We start from the raw sequence: 26,854 nt of genomic DNA on the forward strand, positions 1-26,854 counted from the left end.
AGCACCAGTTGAAGGAAGGCAACACCAAGCAGGAGAGGAAGCATTCGTACCAGTAGTAGTAGTAGTAGTAAAAGCCCTAACAGTACCAAGTGGACCACCTCCAATCAAAAACATTAAGTCCAGCTCCAGTAAAACACATGGGTGCAATAGCATGAATTTTACCACCTCTAGTAGACAGAAAGCTACAGGGGCACAAACACCTTAACATCCTGAAAGTTCCAACAGGACCACGTCAGTAGAAGAAAATCCTGTAAAAAGACTAATAAGACCTCCTCCCATAAAAGGAAACTTTACAAAGGCACAAACAACACAATCTCTGAGAAAGAAACACGGGACCTGTACCAAGACCCTTTACAATGGAAGGAAGTACAGCAGCAACAGCAACAAGATTATTTAAAGTACAAGTAAAGGCAGCAATAGAGCCAACAAGACCACCTACAATCAAAGCAAGGCAAAACAGACACTAAAAAAACCAACGCTGATCAAACAAAAGACTGCAACAGCACTAATAAAACTACTTCAAGTAGAAAGAACGGCAGGAGCCACATCCATCAGACCACCTCCAGTAGATGGAAAGACAGAGTGGACCAAACAAGACCATCTTGGTAAAGCTTACGGCTGCAACAAGATTAATAAAAACATGTTCAATAGAAGGAAAGGTTGCATAGTCACAAACTCCAGAATTTCCAAAAGGAAATAAATTTGCTCTACCAAAGCCACCTTACAGAAGGAAAGGTATTTCACCAGCTAGACCACATCAACATAATGAGACCACCACCATAGGAGGACTATGGAGGAAAGTCGGCAGCAACATGGAGACCAATTCCAGTACGAGAAGGCAGCACAACTAGAACGCCAACCCCCCTACAGTAGAAAGACTGCAGCACTATCTAGACTAAGGAATAACTACTGTAGCAGGATCATCTCTATATAGAGTGTCATAGAGGTAAAAACTCTCCTCCATTAGAAGATAAAACAGCTGCAGTACTAATGAAACCTTATATCACAAGAAAGGACTGCAAATGCATAACCATCAGCACTTCCAGTAGAAGAAAAGGCAGTGGTATCACTTACACCAACTGCAGTAGAAGGAAAGAACACTGCCACCTTTTGTGGTAGGAAAAGCAGCAACAGAAAGGAGACCACCTGCAGTAGAAGGAAAGGTTGTACTGTCAGTAATAAGACTACCTCCAGTAGGAAGGTCTTAGAGACAAAAACCACCAATCCAGACCACCTCCAGCAGAAAGAAAGCCAGTCATCATTGTTGCTATCTTCATGTCTGCTTAGTCCCTAGCCAAAGTAACTTCTGTCAGTGAAGCTTTTCCAGTAGTTAAAAACTACAAAACCAGGTATGGGTTAAGCTGGGAAGAAAACTGCCTTTCCTTCTATCAGAATAAAAGATTATGACACTATAAGAAGACTACCCCCTTTAAATGGAAAGACCACACAGGTACATACATTCCCGAACTCCTGCAGAAGGAAAGACACTAACACCACCAAGACAACCCACAGTAGCACCACTGAGACTGCCTCCATCAGCGGGAAGGGCCATAGAAGTACAAACAGCACCACCTTCAGTAGGAGAAAAGCCAGCTGCTCCACTGATATCACATCTCCAGTAGTAGAGGCAGCAGATGCGCCAGTGAGACCACATACTGTAGGAGAGACCACAGGGTACAAAATCATCACATCCATTTGAAAGACAACAGCAGCAGCAGCAGCCAGTAGAAGGCAGGGCACCATCAGCATGAACAAAACTTCCAGTACAGGGACAATGTAACACAATACAACTTGTCAGACTACCTCCAGTAAATGAGAAGGCCATACAGACGTTAACACAAAAAGACCAGCTCCAGAAGGTATGCTAGTGCAAGAACATAACTACCTCTAGTAGAAGCAACAGTACCACCAAAGAAGACCACTCCTGTATGAGGAGAGGCAGCTACAGCACCTAAGAGACCACCACCTCTAGTAGGAGAGAAAGCAATCGCACATGAGGAGAGGCAGCAACTGTGCTAATAAGAAAACCTCAAGTAGAAGGGAATGGTGTGGAGGACACACTAACCACCACCCTTCTTCCTCCAGCCGTTGGGAAAACCACTGCAGCAACAGTGCTAAAACCACCTCCAGGAAGTATAAGCAGTTGCAATAACATTTGTCAATTTGTTTGTTTGTATGGTGCTTTTACGTCGCATGGAACCAGTGGTTATTCAGCAACGGGACAAACGGCTTTACGTGACTTCCGAACCACGTCCAGAGTGAACTTCTATCACCAGAAATACACATCTCTCACTCCTCAATGGAATGGCCGAGAATTGAACCCGCGACCACCGAGGTAGGACGCTAATACCATACCAACCACGCCACTGAGGCGCTTTGTCAAGGCTGACCAGGATAATGCTATGTAAAATCATAACTGTTACCTTACAAGTTAAATTTCAACAACAGGATATTCAAAATCAACTTGCAAAAAAAACTTTATAATCAAATTAACAAACAAGGTCTCTATACACAAATAAATCTATATTAAGGCAAAATTCTTGTTTTCAGACATGTATTTAGCAGCTTTCATGTCTCGATAAGCTTGGACTGCTTTTAATCTCTCCTCTTCCAGCATTTGCTTTCTTGTTTCTGTTAACTCGGGCATTTTACCTGCTTGTGATCCTTTGAGTTTCTTCATAAATATGAAGGACTTAGTCTGCAAGAGAAAGAATGCAAATTACAAAGAGTACAGAAGTAAACCTAATACTTATACAATGTATACTGTAATATACTGCAATAATATATAGTTAATAATTTCACAAGTGCAAGGACTACTCTGTGTGGAGAGAGAAACTTTTCTGACAGACTAGGGTTTACATTAAATAGTGTAAACATATAGTTCTAAAGGAAATGTAATCATATGAGTTTTAAGTATTAAACCTTTTACATTTACTTTTGCATGGAAATTGTAGATACCATAATCTGTAACATGTATTTGTCATTGTACAGCATGTTCTCTCCTATGCATAATATACCATTGCATATTGATAACTGGCAACTCTATTCTTGCCTCAAATGTACTACACTGTAAAGTGGCAACCGAACACATTCAAATCCAAGGCCTAGCAGTACGCTGCATCCCATCTCTCGAGTTCGGTTGCTCACATGTATATACCTTATTGCATTGTAACCTTACCTAATAAAGATCCTTCATTTCAGATGAGCTTGTTTCAATTCTCATCCCAACCAACATGGTTCAGTGAAGTATTACAGGAAGAAGTTACAAGAACCAAGAGAACACTCACAACAAACCGAAAGGAAGCCTATAAAGGACCCTACACCCGCTCTCTCTCTCTCTCTCTCTCTCTCTCTCTCTCTCTCTCTCTCTCTCTCTCCAATGGACTTCATTTGCTGGTATGTACAGTGTATATCATATGTGCAGTGTGAGGTGGTGCTAATGAGCCCACTAGTGCACATATTTCACAAACTGCATTTAAAATACTGATGCTGTACTTTTCTGTTTTTGTTTTTTAAGCCTGTTTGGAGGTAAACACATTATTCACAATGGATTCTCCACTTATCAGATTACCGTGACGACACCCCACCAGCCCAGCATTCAGAAGATCCTGTCTCCCGTCCACAGTCCTCACCTGCTCTCCGTCCCCAGTCAACGATACCTCAATCAGTTGATTTTATTTCGCTCATACAATACCTGGAGAAGAGACTTTTCGAGGGTCATGCAGGTTACAAAGAAGAGGAAAGGAGGAGACAGAAAGAAGAAAAGACTTAGAAAACAGGACAGAGACAGAGACAGAAGGACAAAATTTGCAGAAAGCAGACCACTACAGCACCTTTCTGCAAATGCGAACCCCCTTCATACAGCAAGCAAGCACAAGAACCCCCAGCACACCACCTTCAACACCTGCAGCTCCTACCTCAACAGCAGAGGGAGCAGTGACCCCATCAGTACCCCACTCCACAGAAAGCAATTGCCCAGAACCCACCTACTTCACCCAGAAGCAACTTTTCAGTTTTTGGAAATGGTGACTTCGATGGGAAGATTTTATTTCGTCACGGTGCATCAGCCCAAGTTACCAGAGAGAAAAAATGAATCCAGATAAGGATGTGTCTAGCCAGGAGAGACAAAGGATCCTTGAGCACACCCTAGGCATAGCCCCAGACACCAGATGAAGGTCAACGAAGTCTTGGATGCCCTTCAAGAACAGATCAGGAGTCTTTGCAGCGAGAAACTTCGTCATAGGGCGCTGTTCACTTGCAAACAAATAAGAGGGAGTCTTTCAGACTTACGTAACTCAAGAACATTGCAGAGGAAGTAGATGTCTGTTCCGTTAGATCTTCAGTTTGTGAGCAAACCCAGATGAAGATGATCATCCTCATGGGAGTCAGGGATGAAGAACTGACTGAGAAACTTATAGCCCTTGACACCAACACCACTCTACAGGATATTTTATCAAAAAGTGTCTAACCTATGAGGCTACCAAGAACACCACTTCTGCAAGTCATGCTTCACCCTCTCAAATTTCAAGAAGCAAATGAAACCATTACAGCGTTTCATGCCAGTCCTGCAACAGCGCGCACAGATCCACATAGAAGCGTCCATCAACTCCTGCAGCAGCTGTGCCTACAAGGGGTATTGGACCAAGGCACAGAGGTGCCCAACCAGATATGTCCAGTGCCGTCACTGCAACCAGCAAGGACATTACGACAAGTGCTGCTGGAAGAAGGAAGACAAGGGACGCCAAAGAAGGTGCCACTTCCAGTGCCAAGCCCCTACAACACCCTCTCCAGGCAAGAACCTCGGCTGTCATCAGATGGGTAGACCCTCTTCTATCAAGACAACGCAGCCAATCTCTGTTTTCATCTCGTATGGTGACATCACATTCAGGATTCAGATGTTGCCGGACAGGTGCTGACATCTCCATTATGGGCCATCAGCATCTTGACCTTCTGCAGATTCTTAGGAGTGCATTATAACCCCTACAAGTCTCTATGATGACAAAAGCCTTAGGATACTTCACAGCCACTCTCCCCTTTATCTGACAGAACCTGTTCAGTAAGATTCAAAGTCCACGAAGGTGATCGAACACCATGTCACAGCAAAGAGTTGGCTATCATTCCGCCAGTGTCTCCCAGACCTATTTTGGATATTACTCATGCTGCCTCTTCATGCCACCACATCATCTGCTGAAGCCAGAGACTTCTTTTTCTACAAGAGTTCAAGGACGTGCTGATCTCCAAGGAAAAACTGAAAAAAGTCCTACTCAAGCTGATGGAAAGAGCCCTAATGCAAATCCATCTTAAGGAAGATGCTGTATCTTTCTCCATCAATGCATCTTGTCAGACACCATATGCATTCTGGAAACAGGTCAAGGCAAAGCTTAAGTTCATGGTAGATCAGGGTACCATTAGGCCCACTGGTGACAAATTCTTAGACTGGTGTCACCCACTTGTTATAGTACCTGAGGACAAAGGCATTCAAATCACCGTTAATGTCAAGAACCTCAACAGCCAAGTAAAACCCCCACACCATCCGTCACCTTCACCCTTGTCTAGCACCCAGTGTTGAGCCAAATGCCAAGTTCTTCACCACTGCAGAAGCCCTGCACGGGTACTATGGCAAATGTAAATTGCAGAGGATCAATATTTAACCACATTCATGACACCCTATGGCCCATTCCAGCATTGCAGAGGTCCAATGGAATTTGCGGCCACATAAGAGGACTACTGCCTTTGAGGAGACTGCAAGGTGTCGAGAATATCATCAAGGTAGTCAATGATATCCTGCTGCTCAACGAGGATTTCCCCAGCTATTTACGCCAAATTCATGAGATGTTAAGGCATAACAATTTTGGCATTACACTTAAACTTGTTCTTATTAAGTGTGATGCCAAACTTGCAGCACCTCAACGTCTCATGAATTCAGCGTATGTGAAAGAAGAAAATCCTCGCTGAACAGCAGGATTTCATAGACTACCTTGACACAATTCTCGACCCCTTGCAGAGCCTGGTCTCCTCGAAGGCAGTAGGCATCTCCTGTAGCTGCAAATCCTACTGGACCTCTGCAATGCTGGAATTGGCCATAGGATGCAATGAATGTGGTTGAATTTTGATCTACTGCAAATTGCATTTGCCAGTAGTACCCGTGCAGGGCTTCTGCAGTGGTAGGGAACTTGGCATTTGGATCAACACTGGATGCTAGACAAGGTGAGGGTGACGGGTGGGTTGGAAGTTTTACTTACTGTTGAAGTTCTTGAGGTCAACGGTGATTCGAATGCCTTTGTCCTTAGGTACTATGACAAGTGGGTGACATCAGTCTAAGGTTTCGCCACCAGTGGCCTTGGCTGTTTCCAGTTTCTTCAATTCTTCCTTGGAGATCAGCATGTCCTTGTACTCTAAAAGTCTCTGGCTTCAGCAGAACAAGATTCCAGTCGCTGCCTCCAGCATTAGCTTCTGTGGATTTCAGATCTCCAAAGATGGCGTTTTAGTGGACCCCGACAAAGTAGCAGCAACCAGGGACTTCCCTACACTGAAAAACTTGATGGATCTTCATTCATGCATGGGGTTAGAGTGAAGACTGCCCTGGTTAGCCCACCAGTACTTGCCTCCTCTGATCCAGCCCTACCAGCTATCCTACAGATTTAGGCTTCTCGCTCAACGAACTTCTTCAACGTCACAGGGAAGTTGTTCCACATCTTGCCGACAGGCTTTCTGGCTTGCTTGTGGTTGCCCCATGCTACAGTGACACTACCGCCTCTGCAACGATAAGGATTTTCTGCAGATATTTCCGGGAGATCAGTGTCCCACTTTGCCTCAAGGTTGATGGTGAACCTCAATTCACCAGCTGTGAATTCAGGGATTTCAAGAAGCAATGGGTCCAATGGCCATACCAAGGCCACTGTGAAGCATCCTATACTGAAGACAGTGCACTCTGGCAACACTGACTGTGGCCTCTTGGTTACTACAGAACACTCCAAACTTCATGGGCCGCTCCCCTTCACTGAGGATCCAATCAGACTTCTAACCGCTGGAACAAGGTACGGATTGTCATGAGCCATGGTAGGTCAAGGGACCACATAGTCCTTGTTGCATTACCTTACCTAATAAAGAACATACATTTTAGATGAGCTTGTTCCACTTCTCATCCCAACAAATAGAAATTATTCCCCACTTAAGTTTAAACCTTTTAAAATGTACTATATTAGCTTAAAAGAATCTGGATGACACTGGTACTGTCAGAGGGCTTGTTTTTGAACTGTTACATTCCTTGGGCAAAATTTGTTATAGGTGAATGAATATTCCATTCAAAATTCACCTTTTTCACCCTTACTTTGAACAATGTGCAAGCACATCCACAGCATATCAGTCATATACATCACTCTGTAAAGGTGGTTTACCTACTTACCAAACATAACTGCCCTCACTAAACACTAGGACCAAGATTCGATTAGCCACTTTCAAAGCATAACCACTAATGTCAAACATCTGCTTGAACTCACTGAAGTAGCTGAATCTGGCAAAACACTCAAAACACTACCAGGAACAATAGTTTAACATGGGGAGACACAACACAAGAGTGCATGAGCCTCATCTGGGCAAAGGTTTCAAAAACTGCTGATCAGATCAACAAGTTTAAAGGCTTCAACCGAAATACTGCTAGTGATGGAATCTTCACTAACTAGATATTATAGCTTGTGGAACAGCTTGTACTAACAAGTACAGGTGTAGAGGATATTTAAAACCTTGCTTTCCAATGAGGAACTTGACAAGTTGTGGATGAAAAAAAAACACTCGGAGAGAGGAAGGACCTTCTAGAAACACCTAAAATGCAAAAAGAATACCAGATGCAAAAGGAATACGCTCCAAAAAGAATGCCAAGGGCATTAACTTCAAACACCAGGGGCATAAAGACATTTGAGAGGAACAGTTGACAAGCAGATTCAGGATGCTCTGGCTTGCAAAGAATGTAAAGGCAAACTGTTCAGACTAAACTTGACATGAAGTAACGTAAACCTGACAGCTTCCTGAAGTAACCTGTCTATGTCCCAGTACCTTATACCAGTTATTCTCGAGCCTCTTTATAAGACAGACCATAACCCTGCTGCTGCTGTAGCCTCTTCATCATCAAGCTGTTATTATTTTACCAATGTTAAATTTAAATGCTTAAAGAATGTCTAAGCTAGGCTACACTACGATGTAGGCTAATGAGTTCAAAGCAAGCTTAAGAACATATTACGCTAGGCTTAGACGTAGGCCAATGTAAATATAGTCCCTGAAGTTCATTGGGCAAATGAAAGCAAAAGTCAAGTTGCCACAGTCATGGGAATTAAACCTTGGAGTGAAACAATATTTGCATCAGATCATGGTAACTAATGCTATAATTGTATTCTTTCAGTTAAGAGAAAATCTCCTGTTTTGTTAATGAGAATTTGCCAAGAAATAATTAGTTTTCTTCATGAGAATTTGCCAAGAACTAATTACAGTGTTATCTTATATTAATTTGAGGAATGAATAGCATTTAATATATAACTACAATATTAAGCTGCTAGTATACGTATTGCTCAATATACTAAGAATTGTGCTCACAACAGAATATATGACTGCTAGAAAAGTGCATTTACAGAGAATTTTACTGTTTTTCATTTATTCTCAAGTGCAATTTTTTCTTCCAGTCCCAGGCTACATCAAGCTCCATTACAGCAAATCTCATGATTATGAAGAACAGTCCACCACAGCTCAAGAAAAGCAACCTACAGACTACCAATACCTTTTAGTGAAATTTGTTCCCACACAAAGGCAAACTTCAGTCTTGACATAGGACATTAGCTTGTGAACATGAGCTGAATCCCCAAGTAAAGAATGAAGGTTCATATAAAGTTCATGAAAAATATAAATAACTTTCAACATATGCTATTTTCGTTCAACTACTTTTCAAAAATAAAATGTTATCCAGGTAAAAATGTTTGACACTACCATTATTTTGTTACAGTATAAACATACTAATGAAAATAATATCTCGGCAAAAAAATGCTACTACAGAAAATAAGGGTTATTTACATCCAAAAGTATTTTTGCATAGTTATAGGTTTTCCAAAAGAGTATTTTTGCACGGTTACAGGTTTTCCAAACGTAGACCCATTGGAACCTGGGGAGCATCTGTACTTAAAAGAAGACTTGAAGAGAAACCTTCAAGCTCTTAGTACTAAGACAAAATGGTGGAGGGTAGAAATATCTTTTTGGAAAAAGAAGGAAGTGATAAAAATAGAAATGGTACATAAGAAATATCATCAGAATCACTAGACTACAAAAGTTAGAAGATGGAAATAACAGTACACAAAGAACGGTATACAAGGGACTTTAAAGTGCAAAAATCCAACCGAGAAATTAAGGTTGAAAAGGAAGTAGATAAGAACCAATGAAGGATGCAGATATGACGAAGGACCAACAATGGGTGGTATGTGTAAAAAGGTTTGAATTAGATAGAATATATATGTATACAGAAGAAAAAGGATTATAACATAAAATTTATACCAAAAGCCAAGCACTGCCATTTAGTACTGAAAATAATGTTGAAACAATATGAGAGGGTGGAATATAAGATAGAGAAGAAAAATAATATGAATTGAGGTGCAGTAAAACAAATAAAAAAGGATTGTAGCACACTGACAATAAACATACAGGAAATGGTGATGGAGAATTAAAAGTATAGGACCACTTTTGGAGGAATACAGAAGATGGTGATGGAATACAGAAGATGGTGATGGAGAATTAAAAGTACAGAACCACGTTTGGATGAAAGGTTAAGAGTTGGCAAGTTCAAAACTTATATTCATACTCTCACAGAGGAAGGGACCAAAACAAGAGGGATGAAAGGTAAAGGCAGAGAGCAATGCATCTGGAAGCCAAAGGAATACTGGAAATGATGTTATAATAAATGTTTACATTGTTCCAAGTGAGGTTCTTTGTGAGAGTTATCCCCAGACAAAAACAAGAGGTTGCTGACATGATGAACTACTGTATATTAAAAGTACCAGATTATTTTTGTATGCAATATGATGTGAAAAACAAACTATGCACAGGAATTTAACATTAATTTCAAATAATTACAATTGACTATTCTTATATTGTTTGTTTGTATGGTGTTTTTACGTTGCATGGAACCAGTGGTTATTCAGCAACAGGACCAAATGCTTTACGTGACTTCCGAACCAAGTCGAGAGTGAACTTCTATCACCAGATATATACATCTCTAACACCTCAGTGGAATGCTCAGACTATTCTTATATACAGTATTACAAAATTATGAAAGATTATATACAAAAGTTCAATAAAATCTCCCAATTTTTATACCACAAATCTAATTTTTTTATACAAATCTAATTTATTCAAACATTACACAACCAGAAATTGCATTCTCAATGATCCCAGACTTATGTCTTGTGTATCTGATTAAAGACAAGACTACACATGCGCAATCCTGAGCTTCATATACAAACCCACAAAGCTCTTCACTGTTCATGTAATCAACAGAGAATGCAGTGAAAATGAGGGGCCGAGAGATTGGAACTCATATTAAGATTGCCTGGCACTCCGTTAACTCCATAAAACCACGTCAACCATAATTATTCCAAACACAATTAAGGTGGAAGGCCAAAGTACTGTGCCCAAGATTGTTTGTTACATTCCAGCGGAGTACTTAGGGGCTTTACAAGTCAGAGACCAAGGTTCATTCAATTCATGTGCCAAGAGAGCACTTGGGGAATAAAGGTTCATTCAAATCTGGTTCCAAAAAAGTACTTGGCCACTACGAGTCATGAAAGCAAGGCTTGAGTCAATTTAGGCTCTAAGAAAGGATCTGGGGACTTTTAAAAATCAAGAGACCAAGGCTCAGTTAGTCCAGGTTCCAAGTGAGCACATGGGGACTTTACACAATGGAGACCAGGCTCAGTGAACTCAGAGGGTATGAAGAGGTGGAAAACAAATAGCCTTTGTCTCAGACATATATTTTTCTTCAAGTTAACATGAAGGGATTGGAGAGGGACGAAAAATCCAGAGAAAAATGTGATATATACTTATCCTGAGAAACATATACTAACCCTGTAACACAACATCTCTTGTATGACAGGAATGACTGAATAGTTTATAAATTCAGACTGTCAAACTGAGCACTGGTGCACTTACAGCCATGCAGCGTCCAAGACAGTGGAAACAGGAAACAGCATTGGTTGGACAGCACAATATAAGAGATCCTTATAATAAAGGAAATGCAATATGAACATCTAAAGTCTGAATTTAGAGAAAACCCCATAGTTGTACTAATATGTAACAGTTACACTGGACAGCAAGATAGAAGAAAGGGAGTGGGAACAGAGATACTAAAGTAAAAGACTAAAAAACTGGGTGCAGCTCAGAATGAAAGATGCTGCATGCCCCAAACCCTTCACTAATGTCTACAGTACACCAAGTGAGGTGCAATTTTCCCACTAACGTAAAATTTGGACACCATGACTAATCGTTACAATGAGTATCAATCAAACCATTTTTGCAACATTTCTTAGATAAAATTCAGCAAGTAGAATGACATTATATCAGGTACCTCTCCTACATCAACAAAGTGGAGAGAGCCATAATCTTGTGCACTTTTGCCTATGTAGCTTGTTGTCTAATAGTACGTGCATCTATATTCTCTTTCAGGATGATCTGCATTAAACCAAAAAAAAAGTATACGTACTTGGTACTTGGTTTCTTCTATTACCAATGAAGGAAAAATCTGGAGTTGAAAATTCTAGAGCCATTAGTTCTTCACATATATAATGACTACTGGCCCTCATCAGACAGAGCAGCTCATTCTTATTATGGCAAAAAAGGGGCTCTTGCACAATCATACTAATTATTTTATCTCAGTCGTGAAATTAGTTAACCTACAGAAACACCAGAAGTAAATACAGCCCAACGAAAAAAGCAGAAGCTATACCAAGAGAGTATCTTGATGTAGTTTCTACTAAACTAACAGCTTGCTACCTAGTTACTTACTATGTAAAAACATACAAACACCAAAGTAGGGGCAATAGATAAGAAATACAGGAGGCCCGCGGTTAACGGCGCAATCACTCAACGGCGAATCGGTTTTACGGCGGTCGTCAAAAATATTCATTAAAAAAATAAGGCATTTTAAAGGTATCTTTACGGCACACATTTCAGTTAACAGCGCCGCTAGCACCGTTGTCTAACGAGTTCATACATTTTTAGAAATGCCATTCAGACCATAAAGGTTATGCAAATTATATTAACAAATTTTATGGAGTTATCATGAAGGTATTAGGGTAAAATATATGCCTCTGACGCTGTTCTATGCCGAAAATATAGAGTTACATAAGTGCAAATTTAGCTATGGATGTGTCTATTTATAAATGTTCATGCTTTTGTTTAAAATGTGTATGAAAATGTATTACGTGAAAGGCATATTTATTTCTGTACAGAAATATGATACAAAGGCAGGTTTTGAAACTGCCCTTCACTTTATCAAATACGATGTATTTTCATGTTCTTTCTTGTAAGCCGCCGCCTGCCGCTCTTCCGAGAATATAGATTTAAAAAAAGTGCAAATTAGCGATCGATGTGTCGATTTTATAAATGCTTATGCTTTTATGTTTAAAATGTGTATGAAAATGTATTACGAATAGGGTATTTTTATTTCTGTGCAGAATTATAATAAAAAGGCAGCTTTTGAAACTCCCCTTCAAGTTATCGACTACGATGTTTTTTTCAAGTTCGTTCTTGTACGCCGCCGTACATTACGTAAAAGCATTTTCATTTTTGTACAGAAATAAGATACAAATTAAGGCAGCCTTTGTAACTACGCTCCACGTTGTCAGGGGATGGTTTTTCATGTTCGTTCTTGTCCGCCAGTTCCGAAAAATGCAGTGTTATTTTATTAGTTATGCATCTTTTCCATAAATCCTTTAAAAAGTTATACATTATTTAACTGTAACCAAGAATATTGTATGTATTCTCATATTATTGTATTTTAAAATACTACGGCAAACTTAAGCCCGTATTCCGCGGAGCGGCCAATGTTGTGGTTTGAAATCAGCTGATGAATAAGAGTTTGTTTCACCATAACGCAATTCTGAGCGAATGCTCTTGCTTCTAGTTAGCATAAACAAATATCTATATACTTGACTTATATGAGACAAAGTTATTTTTCCTTATACAGCGTGTTTTTAGGTGGAAATATTATTGAATATGTCTCGTTCACTCCCGTTGTGAATGTGAACTACTATTTTTTTCATTAACAGATTACGTTGGTGGCATGTTTATTGTGTAAAAAATTACGTGATTCCGTTCGAAATAATCCTTTATATCATCGTAATACGAACTTTACGTTATTTATCTTATATCGGCGTGAAACCAACAGTAAAATGTGTTCTTTCAAGCACAGTAGTTTTGATTAAATGATTTTATCCCAATTTTATCTACAGTTGTGTGTGATGGCAGACGTTTACTGCAGTTTTATCCTTGTTGCCGATGTACGATAATAGTCATTAGCAGCTTGAACAGTTTTCTCAGCTTCAGTTATAACTAGGTTTAAATTTAACGGTATATTTCCCGATTGATCTTTAATCTATATTGATCTCTGATCTATAGCGAATAGTTATTACATTAAGATATCTCAGTTCTATTCTATACATAACGCCATTTATAACAAATACGGTAATGTTGCACTGTAGTACGATGATCGAAATACAAGCCAAACAGATGTTATCCAGTTCGGTTGTACTTAGAAGAAGAAGAAGAAGAAAAAAAAAAAAAAAAAAAAAGAAGTCTTTTCTCGTTCGGTTGTTCATGGCTGTACACGTTCACGCAACGAGTATAACGTTAAAACCATACTTTCATCATTCTCTTTTGCTGTTATTGAACTTATGTAACTAGAAGATGGATAAATTTAGGCAATTGTAATTTGATCTCTCATAAAATCGGACTATCGTAAGACTAATGATCGTAACCTGAACACTACAGCTACCTGTACACTGTATAAACTTTATTATATCTTTACATACTCTAGACACCCACATGTACTGTACAGTAAATTCTATAGTACTATACTGCATAAATATAATTTTACTTATTGCGCCGCTGTGGGATTACGGCGCCTTTGACTGGGCTAGTTTCGAAAGAAGGTGTGCGGCGGCCGTAGGCTTTAAAATCACTCGGCGTCGAAAATCGCTTGGCGTCGGCGGCCAGGAACGGAACCCCTGCCGCTAACCGAGGGCCGCCTGTATAGGAAAATAACTGGAAAATCATACTGTATTGCCAATGAATACAATTCAGTGAAGAGAGACTAAGCAGTGGCTACCTGGATGAAAATAACTAAGCTGAGTAAATCAAATTTTGACGCTGATTAACCAACAGAATGACATTAGTGGCTGACTATTAACACACATAAGACCCTTAAGTTCAGGGACATTCCATACTGCAAATGTGAGTTTATCATGACTGATGGGTTGGGTAAGACATGCTTGAGAAAAAGCATTCTTTCTACATTCATAAATACATGCTAAACACGTGATAAATAACACTTAAAAGATATTTGACAGACTTGTTACTAATATTAGCATAGCTTACACAATCGATGCACTGCAAATCAAGTCTCATTTCAAGTTTTGAAAGAGTATAAATGTGATTGAATTATGCTTCTTATTTCAAATAGCACTTAGAAATCTTTTGAATATCAATGTAGCCTACTAACTTTTAAATCAGACATATATCCCACCACTTTTAAATTAAAATCCCACATAACTAGTGGAAGATAAACCCTATCCACAGATTCCAAACGTTACATAAGACACAAACACAAGTAAACACATCAATAGCTACCAAGAGTTTTAGAGGGCTACACACAAGTGAATGCTATAAATTATACTGAACTCTGGGAGGGAAAAAATTAATAATACCAAATATTTCGGGCATAGAAACCTAATGTACGGGGTGGTACACCTAATGTACTGTGTGGTACACTCAAGTTGGTACAAGAACAGCATATTCATAGGTAAAACCCTCTAATTTCAAGGCACAATTAAACTTTAATCTACTGATCCAACAATCATAGCTTAGAAACCTTACCTTAGTATCATTATTTGCCATTTTTGCAAACTTTGATGTATCTAGACTAGGAGGCTCGTAGGCTACTTCGCCAAATTCTACTTTGTCTTGGAAGTGTCTGAAATCGTCCTCATCACCCCTCTTTCGTTTTCCTTTCTGCTTCCTTTTTAAATCTCGCTCCTAGGTAAGACAAATGACCTTAATCAGTATATATTCATAAGGTTAAAAAGCAAATGTAACACTGAATTATTTTCTTATTACAAGAATACAACCCTTTCATTTTACTTCTGCCATATGGGTAAGAATGGTGCAACAGTAAATGTCAATAGTCTTTAACAAAATGAAGTCCAGTGCATTCCTTTTATGTAAAAATCCCACACTAGGTGAAGCACACAAGGCAATAGTCTATGAGAAGGCTGGGATAAGGGCACTGCCATCAAAATAAGGGATTATCTTTACAGAATACGGGCATTATTTCAAATAAGGGATTATCTTTACAGAATATGAGCATTATTTCAAAGTGTACAAACCTTGGGTCATTAATTACATAATAAGTGAATAGCTAATCTTGTTTTCTTCAAAAGTAAAAGAAGGGTACGATCTGGTTGGTAAAATCAGGAACCCAAAAGATTTTAGGGCATCATCAAGATGAAAAAAAATGTGAAGTGCTGTGGCAAACCATGAATCTGTATTACTGCACTACTATAAACAAGATGATGCCATATTGCCCAGGAACCAGAGAGATCAATAAACAATGAGTGATCTGGTAGAGGTGAATATGAAAATAGTGCTGTCACAGCAATACAGTTTAGCCTCTCAAGATAAGGTCCCAATCCCATGAACACTGCAATCACTAAGAACGTTAGACCTTTGAAATCAAATCATCAGTTCTTGAAAAAGCATTCCTACAGATAGTCATGATTGAAGCTTCTACTGAGATTGCATGTAATACACCAATGACAAAAAAAAATATCTATGACCTGGTCCACAATCATTTATGTTTTATGGAGGTTCTTGAGACCGTCCACAAGAAGAGAGAGAGCATGAGGTCCTCTTCCCCATGAAAACACAGGTAAGATTGAAAAACTAAGGGAAGTCATAATTTAAAGAAACTTCCTGGGGAGCTGGTTTCTTGCTCTGAAGACCATCATGGAGAAGGAAGCTTTGATCCACTCTTAAAGTCAATGATCTTAACCCACAGTTCATGCAATTTGTTGAAAACTGGGAATAAAGCATGACCGATGAGGGAGATACACTTTTCAGAATCATACAGCAATAGATGTTTCTACATTTGAAGTGTTGTCAAAGCTTAATCAACCAGTAAATGTAATTTCTAATGTATTCCTGATTCACAAATAAAATCTACCTGTAATTTTGAATGCCAGTATCAAAGTTCCTACCTACCCATGGATAGATATCATGAACATAATAGCCAATTCATCCACACAAATACCAACATATTGCCTTGTAAATTGGGCCAGACTTTATACAATGGCAGAATAAACCACATAACAGTTTTATTAAAAGAATTACATGAGAAGTAATTCTTTCCAGAAGCTCAGCAGAGACAAGAAACCAGGTGTTGTTTCTGATACAATCTTTACATTGCAATGAATTTTATGCCTGTCCTCTGGGAAGTCAAGCCTTGCTGAGCAGATACTCATAAGGTTACAAATAATATATATATGGTATATACTAGTTAATATTTTTTAAACTGAATTAATACTTTTAAGAGTCCTACTACAAGAAAGCTACACTAAACACTTCTCTTACAGAACCATACTCTTCTTGCTCTGTAAGTTTATATAACTTGTATCTTTCTGAGATAAAAAAAAAACTGGGAAGTATTAGTCCGTGCCTATCTCATTTACACATCATTGGTTCCACAAGCAATCCATCAAGAAATTTCCTTACTTTCACTAAGGCAAAAAAAAATGCTGTAGAGGGACACTGGCTCTGCTATGGAATGGTGTAACTTGATAATGAATCATATTCTTAATTTCTGTGCATCATTAATGAGGAGTCTCTTTCCTCTTGATGATCTGCTTGAATCAACAGTTGGATCAGTGCTCGATTTTCCAGGGCACTTTTGTCACAATCCCAGTACCTCATTCTGAAATGCATGCCATGCTATAACTTATGGATGAATATGAGCATTTCATGCCAACTGCATCCATTAGGTCCAAAATAGGTTTCCTCAGTTTATTCTGTATCCTCTACTTAACATTAAGCGGTCAACATTAAAGAAATACAAAACATATAAGGAGCTCTGCAACCTCTGCTGATCATTTTAATTTTTGGACTAAATATTGCCATGTGTACTGTATACTTAAAATTAAGTACACCATGGCCACCAGATACTATGAACATAGATGCTTTTAACAAGATCCCTAATGACTAGGGAATCAAAAAGACCATTCTTCTTCCCTATGTCTTTCTCCTAAATGTATGCTCCCCTAAATTTCAGAACACACATGGGGAACCTAATAAACTACGGCACTGATGTTGGTTATATTAGAGCAATCACACTTTCGCTTCAAATGTATGCTGTTTCAGCATGTACTTTGAGGAATCTAGTTGATAATCAACCTTCCCGAGTTTCACTCTGTATTAGGTGCAGAAAGAATTACAAGATAGCTCTGTATTTTTCATTTAATAACGAGGTTATGATCTCGGTGCAGAAAGAATTACAACCTAGCCCCCTAAAGGTAAAATGTGACTTAACCCCTTCTTTACCGGGTGGGTGAGCAGAATGTAAACATTGCGTTCGCTGCCGAACTGAATCTCTCAGTAGTGACTCCAGTTTGGAGGGGTGCCGATCGTAAAAATATTTGCCAAAAATACACTAATCAAGACAGGCTAATGAAATTATTAGGTATTATTGGCACTATAATAACACATATATTCTCTGTTAGTTTTATCATCCTACAGGGAAAGTAAATGATTTTATGAAAAAAAAATGTGAAACTCAGTGTCCCTTGTACAAGGGACACTGTCGGTGAGAAAACTATAGTCTTGAATAGAAATTCGGTCTTACAGAATGTTGGTATATCGCACCTGGAACATGCACATAAAGTATTATCAAAATAGAACTGTAAATAAGCACGTAATAACAAAAAAAAGAGCAAAAACTAAAGCGAAAGCCCCGCCAATAAATATGGAAATCGCAAATTTTATAGTATATCTTTCAAAAATTGGTCGATGTCATTTTCTACTTTTCTAAGATTAGTTTCATCACAGAAAACAACTTTAGGGGCATCAGGGGTATCTAAACTAATTTTTCAAGTTTCTTGTCCTCAGAAAAAATCACTTTTTCGCTTTTTCTTTGGTTTGGTTTTTTATATATAAAGTTACTATAAGGCTTTATTTTAACCTTCATTTATCTGGTGTTCATATCTTTTATTTGTAAAATGTAATAAGTGAATAAATAAATATATACAGTAAATGATGATACAACTGGTTTTATACTTGGGTAGAAGTTATTACATGTTTACGCTTGTCTGGTTTTGTGATTTTTTGTTGAGACACAGTTCATCTGTTCACCTACACACTACTATAAGCAGTAATAATATTTTTTTGGGTTCATCATACGTCTGGCATCGTGTCATACTGTTTATTTTGCTCCAAACTTTTCAAACCGAAATTGCAGAATGATTGGAAGTCCCTATCTGAAAAGAGGAGTTTTGGTGGTACTATGCGTACCACTTTTATGCACCCGGTGCGGTGTAGTAGACTTGAATGGTGGTACCCACCTACCTCCAAACAAACTTTCGGTAATGAAGAGGTTAAGAGGATATGATGATGCATCTCCCAGCCTTAGCATCTCAACTGCATATTTGTGGTGCCTGTTTATATTTTCTATAACAGGTTTAGTTGGGCATTTGTATTTCATGGTATGTTTCCTTTATCTGAAAGGCAATAATGACAAACAGTGGTTGGTAATGTCTGCTAATACTAGTGATGAACTAGGATATCCTGGGACTCCTGTATAATACAGGACTAGCAAGAGATGCTGCTAAATCAAGACTCAAGGATAAAAATTCTTAGTTTCAGCCACAAAGCTGATGATGTAAATTCAGGCCTAAGGAGAGCAAGCAACTGTAGTCCTTGTAGCATCTCTGCTTTACCAAATCTAGAGTACCAGCTACCCCGCTTTCTGACTTTCATTTTTCTTAAGCTCCCCTTAGTATCTTCCAAATCTGCTGCCCAAGTTCAATTTTACCCTGCTCCACTTTTCACCTCTCATTTCTGAACTAAAAAGTTGAATCAGGCCGGTGAGTTTTACACAAAATATATTGTGTTAACATTTCACTGCAGTTCAACAAAGCAGGATCTCAATGAAAGAGAAAAGTATTGAATTACAAAAGAGAAAAGTATTGAATTACAAAGCAGTTTCTGGTCACATTTATGCTGAGGTGGCAGGCATGCAAATGATTTTAATCCTATGGAGACATGGAGACAGAGACAATTGACTGCACCTCTCCCTTCTGAACCAGTAAATGATTATATATGATATTGATCCTTTAACGTAATCTCAATGATTGCCTGACAAGGGATTGGTTCAGGGTTTTCTACAATTCTGGCATTCAGGGCATCTCACAGGGGGGTCTTGGTTGGTGATGTCATTCTTGGGAAATGTTGTTCTAGTAAGCACGATTCCCAATATTCAATTCACTGAAGATATGAGCAAACAACCACCAAGTACATGGCACTGTTGCAAGGAGATCAGTCTTCCCTGCTCCTCTGCAGCACCTATATTCCTAGCCTCTGTTGGTTCAACTGCAAGACAATCCCTAGAGACAAAGGAGCTGCTGAAGGCATTGTGGTATTCCAGGGGAACCTTGCTTATTACCTTCCTGGAATTTTTGTCTTTGGGCTAAAGTTGCAGAGCCCCATCACTTCAGCCATAGCTTCCTTTCAAAACTCTGATAACTCTAATATTCTTCCTGCTCCTGTTCCCATGCCTTCAGGTATATCTGCCTTGAATGTGGTCTCAGTAGACATGGCAGAGAATGAAAAGACTTGTCTACACACAGATACCTGAACAAACACTTTTGGGATATAATTGTCAGTTTTACCTTCTGTTTAGATGACATTGGCCATATAAGCTGGAACTAGCATGGAGGAGCAACGTCCTTCCCTGTACTTGCATCCATCCACATCTCTTTGTTAATTCTGTTCTTTCACATCCTCTTTTACAAGTACTAAGAGGTCCACTAAACAATTTTATGACTAGTTAAAACTGAAAATGTTGAAGTCTGAAAATACTTCTTTTATTGATTTGTTTCCCATACTTAATACTACATGCAATGAGCTGAAAATTGCACAATCACAAAAAATATGATTGATTATAGATGATGTTCTCCATTACCTGCATTAAGGGACTGGGTCATGTGGCTATTTCATAAAATACCTATAGGTCAAAGGATATGACCAATTCAAAAACAACATATTTTCACATTGCATCGGTTTCTGAATGAACACTGCCAAAATGAAAGCTAGTTTCCTAAGATGAGTTTTAGAGATTATAATAAATTACTGACAGAAACAAATACATTTGATATACTTGTGATTCCTGAAACTTTTTCACTAGTTTTTCCTTTACTAGTCACGCTTTAGTTGGCAAGTTACTAGTTGCTCCTTAGCTGGAAAGTTACTAGTTTAATCATAATATAATGGAGACAGAGGAGGTCTGCCACTTACATTTTGTATAGATTTATTTGTGGACTTGTATACGCTGGCGCAGTTTCTTAGTCCTACATTATGAATCATATCTTTGCTTTTTAAAAGTGAACCTGACAGAGGACCACATATTTGGCTTTCCGAGTCTAAAGCAGTCAGCACAGTGGCTTTGTCTAACAAAACCATGGTTGACACGTCAGTTCATCTAGTTGCATGCGATGCCTTTTATATAAGAATAAGAATAACAGACTACAGTTGCTATCTAACAAAATCATGGTTGATATGTTAGTTCATCTAGTTGCATGTGATACCTTTTATAATAAAAATAAGAATAACAGGAGATTTGCTCGCTGTAAGGACATAATTTATATTGGTCTGTAAATCAAGAAAACAGACACCATTCTTACATCTATCAAGAAATCATACTGTTGTATAGTCATTCACCTTTTCTACAAAAAGCATCAAGTATCAATTTCCTTTCATTCACTCTACTGATTTTCTTGAGGTTAAAACTTCCCTGTCATTGGAATGATTACTGTTTACAAACTCTTAGTAATACAGGGAAACTTTACATACCTTCTTTTTTTCCTTTTTTCTATCTTCTCGTGCTTCTAATTTCGCTCTCTTCTTAGCTGGCAAAAGGGGATCATCTAATGCCTTTTTGTGTTTCACTTTTACAACAGCGCCACTTTCATCTCGATCCACTTCTACTTTGAACTTTTCTTCGAACTTGGATTCACTTAAAATATCCTGGAGAAATAAGCATAATATCATAGTCATAAATATATACTAACAGCTACTTTTAATATGTACAGTATTACTGCAAGCTTCCAGTCTTGAACTACTATTCTTACTCTTAGCCTCAAAACATTTACAACTATTGTAAGTGTCAGCCTCAAGCTTTCATATTTCTAGTCAATACTATACAGGGTTTTGCAACTTGCATCCTTTACTAGCAGTTCCGAAATACATAACCAGACTAACGCAAACGTCAGAACTGACGACTCTCACAAATTTTTGCTAGATTTGATCAATAGCCTGTGGAGCTGTGGAGTGAGCACAGACGGACAGAAGGCGAGCAATTGTCAAGTTTCCAGTCTGTAATCATTCCTTGTCACTGACTGGAGCAAATCAATCATTCATAAAAACTATAATCCTTACATTCTAGTATTCAACTAAGAAATCACAAAACTAACCGCATGATTTTGTTTATTAGCTGAAGCCACTGGGAAAGTTTAAAAAGAAAAGAAAAGTGCCAAGTACTTTCGTCTATTTAACGCATCTTTGTGCCCCGAAGATGTGTTAAATACACGAAAGTACTTGGCACTCTGTCTTTTCTTTTTAAACTTTCCCAGTGGCTTCAGCTAATTCTAGAACATATTCAAATTAAAACTCAAACTTTCCAAATGCTTCCTAAGTTTAGTGAACATATTCAAGGCCTAAGAGGTTTAGTCAAAAGCCTACCCAAGAACAAAGCCTTTGGGCTCGCCTTTTGCGTCTAGAAATGTAACAAAGTAGCCCCATTCTCTTTCATCATGCAGCAGAAATAAGTACAAAATGCAAACAAATACTCTGTGCAGCACCTGCAAGCAATAGTACCTACTTTTGCCGCTCTGCCCACTCGCTTCAAAAATGCACCGTCTGTCTCGTCAGAATACTGAACAAGCCTTGGGATCTTCTTTAAAGGTCTAACCATACCATATTCTTCCTTCTCTGTGTATGCCAATCTGCAAAGCAATGCAACAGCTCAAAATTAAGAGGAATTAAAATTTTTCAAAAATAGGGGAGAAACCTCCCTAACAAAGTACGCCTACAATTCAGTCAGTATGGTATACAATACCGTGTATAAAACCTTAAAAATAATGACCATTCAGGGGGACACCCTGCACAGATAACTGTCAAGTTTCATGACAGACTAGCCTACAATACTACTAAATACTACTATAACACAAAACTCTCTTTTTGGCTTGGTTAATCCCAAGCAAGTTTTTATAAACACCCAGTAAATACATTTGGTTTCCTTATAGCTAGACCAATTTTCTACAGATGGTGTACGTACTTCTCATTCTTTCACCTTTGATCAGAAGCTAATGTACTTTCTACCATTTGTTATAAAAGTACTCTTTTCTTTATTCTTGCTTATTACCTGAACATACTAAGGTTAGAAAGAGCTAACCATATGATGTCATAACCGTAATGAGACCTTCCCGATATGACCATGACATTTATACCAACTATTAAGGACCTCAAATGTATTCAACTTAAGCATTTAAGCCACAAAAACAGTATGTGACACATAAGTATTTATCCCTGTGGCTTTTTCTTAAATTAAAATGTCAGTCTTATCTTCTTTCTTAATTTCTCTTAATCAATGAAATAACTAAGACAAAGGCGATTACATGAGCCTTCAATAAACAACATTAAATTGTATAAAATTGTTCAATTGCATAAAAATTTTCAATTCATTCATTAACTACTGCCATACTGCCCAGTGTCATATTCTCACTTCTATTCTAATTCAAACTACATTTAAAATTACATCATGAATCATCCACTTCCACTATAACATAATTACTATCTTCAACCAGGTTAAGTTTAGATATGTCTCCAACCTCTCTTCAGCCACTACATCCCACGATTTACTCTTTCACTAATCATCGTCTGTTACATGACTAAACAGACTCCCCTCCTCAGAATTTTCTGTCTAAAGTACAGCGTATTTGTGTATCTTCTTCTTCTAACATCATGTATGTTATTCCCCAAACTTAGGCATCTTTCCGATCATACTGGTAGGTCAACAAGACTGTCCCATCATTTGTGGCAAGAGGTCTCATACTCTGTGTAATCACTGTTGCATATTATCAATAAATCAAGAAATTTCCTCTCAGTATCACTCAAGCCTGAGAAAAATCAAAAGACCTGTGAGATTAATGAATGAATGTGAAAAAAATGAAAAGATTTCTAAGAAAAATCAAAGTTGTGAGAAAAATGAAGATTTGTGAGAAAAATTAAGTTATGAAAAAATGAAAAGATTTCTGAGACTAACAAAAAGATTTTTGAAAAATATGAAAAGATTTATGAGAACAACAGAAGGATTTTTTAGGAAAATGAGAATAATTTAAGAGAATAAAGAAATGTGAGAAAAATGCAAATATTTATGAGAATAAAGAAAAGATATGATAGAAAAAATGATATTGTTATGATACAATAAAGTTTGTTCATACTTACCTGGCAGATATATATAATCAAGTACCCACCCACCTCCCCTAAGGGGACAGTGGAAATAAAAATTATGAATAGAAAATGGGAATGGTTCCTGATACCCGCCTCCCAGCGGCGGGAATGGGTACTAACCACCTGACCGACCACTGCGTGTGTCGGAAGTTTTTAAAATTCTGTCGGACTTCAGAAAATACAGCTATATATATATCTGCCAGGTAAGTATGAACAAACTTTATTGTATCATAACAATATCATTTTGTTCATGAAACTTACCTGTCAGATATATATATAGCTGAATCCCACCTTTGGAGGTGGGAAGGGACAGAATAGAAAGATTTTGGGAAACAAATGCATGCAGATGATTTACATCTTGGTTCCACCTGTTAGCATAGCTGACTTCGTGATTACTGTCACCCAAGTCTGCTTCTGCTTTACTAGAGTTGCCAGCGAGGTAGAGACCTATAAAGCTGGTGCACTCCAGATGATCTGTCAACGGGGGCGTGACCACAATGTGACTAGACCATATTGACCATACCATGAGGGCTAAGAAGTAAAATAAATATATATATATATATATATAAATATATATATCACCACCTGACCAACCTAGCCAAAGTTAAGGTGTGTTAACTAAGGCTTAAGAGTTAAGAAGTCGCCGTTGTCGGCGACTCAACAACTAAATTAAGAGCTCTTCCTAACCATTTTCTACAGGATAGGATGAGTGGTACTTCTTGCCCCCAAGATTGTGTCTGCAGACACGTATGGCCCTAGCGAGCAGCAGATCTCATATGCCATCTTCACATCTCGCAGGGAGTGTGAAGTGAACACAGAGTTGCTTCGCTAAAACATGGTACTCAGGATGTTGCTGAGTGCCATGCTCTGTTGAAATGCTTCCGAGGCCGCGCCCTCACCTCGTGAGCATTCAGATAAAAAGATTTCAATTCTTTGTGCAAACACAATGAAGGAGCATTTTTGAAAGAACTCCTTAACACTAAAGCCAGGTTGTTCTTCGATATGGGCAAGTCTGGTCTTTTTCGGAACACTGCAGATTGCCCGAATGACTTCGACTTTCTTGAGTTTTATGTAGATAAAACTTGAGAGACCCGACAGGGCACAGGACTCTCTCTGGCTCCTGCCCACTAACTTGTGCCATCCTTGCTTCCAAGCTCCTGGCCCAAGGACAAAACGGGTTTCCATTCTTAGGCCACAACGGAAGGCTTAGAGAGCACACCGCCTTGTGTTCTCTAAAGCCAAAACTTGTGACGATGGCTTACAATTTCACTAACCCTCTTTGTCGTATCTAGGGTGGTTAGAAGAAGGCCTTCCTGATCACATGCAAGAAGTTAACAGGTAGGAGAGGTTCGAATGCTTTGACATCAAGAACTTCAGACTACGTCTAAGTTCCATATTGAAAGCTTCGATCTGGACATGCACAGTCAGTACGTCTGTACTAAAGTCAGGTGACCAACCAGTTGACCAGTCAGACGAATCAAGGACAGCAAGGCTGTACCCTGAAGACCATAAGGCACTATTCTTCGCTGAAGGATGAGTGTCTGGACTGCCTGGGCGATTCAATCTAGGCAAACCTTGGGGGTGTATCAACGCAACCCAACGTCGTCAGCGAATCAACTCCTGACTCGAGCTTCTGGTGCCAGGAGAAAGGAGCGAGGAGCAAAAAGGCGATTCAGTCCCGAAGGAAGAATGCCTGACACTCCAACCTGGTCTCATGTTACACGATCATCGGGGGTGTATAAACGCAACCGACTTCGTCAACAAGAAACTCAGGGCTACTATATGTCGCCTGATCTCGCACGAGTGTCTGACTCCGAGAAAACAGGTGAGACAAAAAGTAGATGGTGAGCGAGTTTCGAGATTCCACGAACTCACGAACTCAAAAATCGTGAAGGGCTTTGTTGTTTGACAGACGCAAATCTCTGAGCCCAAAGGCCGTCACCAACATATTTGCGTATTCTTTAATAGTTGTGACTGCCAGCTTATCCCATTCTTCTGACGGAAATGGAAGACGGTAATCTTATTCCTGTCAACATCTCGATAGTCTGAACGTAGTCAGACTCAGAGCGGAGAGGTTATAGGTACCTTTCGAGTTAGAGTAGACCGACTCTCTCGGAAAGGTCCTTGGAAAGTGAACTAGGAAGTATGTGACCTCTGTGAATCCAGGATCCTGAAGGCCAACATGGGGCGATCAGCGTCATTGTCGCTCCCTGTGACGTCATAAATCCTCTTATTACATTTCCTAAGCGATTGAAAAAGGGGAAAAGAGACTAAACATCCATCCCCGTTCAATATCATAGGATGGCGTTTAATGGTACCGATCCCGGATCGAGAATAAGGGAGCAAAGAAGAAGAAGCCTCTTCGTCCTCAACATATCGAAGAGAAGAATGAAAGGGCGTCCCTAAAGTCTACACAACTCTCAACTTACTTCTAAAGAAAGATTCCACTCGGAAGTGAATAGTTGCTGCCGTCGATCGAGACGATTCGTACGGACTTTTGCAATCCTGTAATGAACCTGTAGAGGATCGTTACATTCTACGCCTGTTGTTATAATAGGCTCTTTCTCGTAAACTCGAACAAGGACCGAGAGAAGATACTTCTTAAGATATGAGAGAGCTGTGGAATATCAGAGTTGATCTGGACCACTGGTTCCCAAAAACTCGTTTCGAGGACTGGAGGGACTACCGAATCGCTTTTACTTCTTTCAGATTAAGATCCAGGACATCTGAAACCCTATCCAAATGTCCGGCACCTTCTTTCTATCACCTCAGGTGATAGACGCACTGAGAGATGTTCAGAATCATTCCTAGATCTTGAATAATATTTCAGTTTCCC

The 26,854-nt window shown here is 38.9% G+C and overlaps 1 protein-coding gene across 1 annotated transcript in view; it reads right to left on the reverse strand.

Moving 5' to 3' along the window:
* Window positions 1–2,464: 2,464 nt before the first annotated feature.
* The window catches only part of LOC135196121 (coiled-coil domain-containing protein 137-like), a 132,693-nt gene continuing 108,303 nt past the window's right edge, over window positions 2,465–26,854 (reverse strand). Inside the window, exons 3-6 of the mRNA XM_064222589.1 lie at window positions 22,388–22,511; window positions 21,361–21,534; window positions 15,124–15,282; window positions 2,465–2,698 (exon numbers count right to left, since the gene is read on the reverse strand). Coding sequence (XP_064078659.1) covers window positions 2,522–2,698; window positions 15,124–15,282; window positions 21,361–21,534; window positions 22,388–22,511 — 634 coding nt within the window. The 3' untranslated portion in view covers window positions 2,465–2,521. The remainder of the gene's footprint in view (window positions 2,699–15,123; window positions 15,283–21,360; window positions 21,535–22,387; window positions 22,512–26,854) is intronic.

The sequence above is a fragment of the Macrobrachium nipponense genome, chromosome 17, assembly GCF_015104395.2.
Source record: "Macrobrachium nipponense isolate FS-2020 chromosome 17, ASM1510439v2, whole genome shotgun sequence".
NCBI lineage: Eukaryota > Metazoa > Arthropoda > Malacostraca > Decapoda > Palaemonidae > Macrobrachium > Macrobrachium nipponense.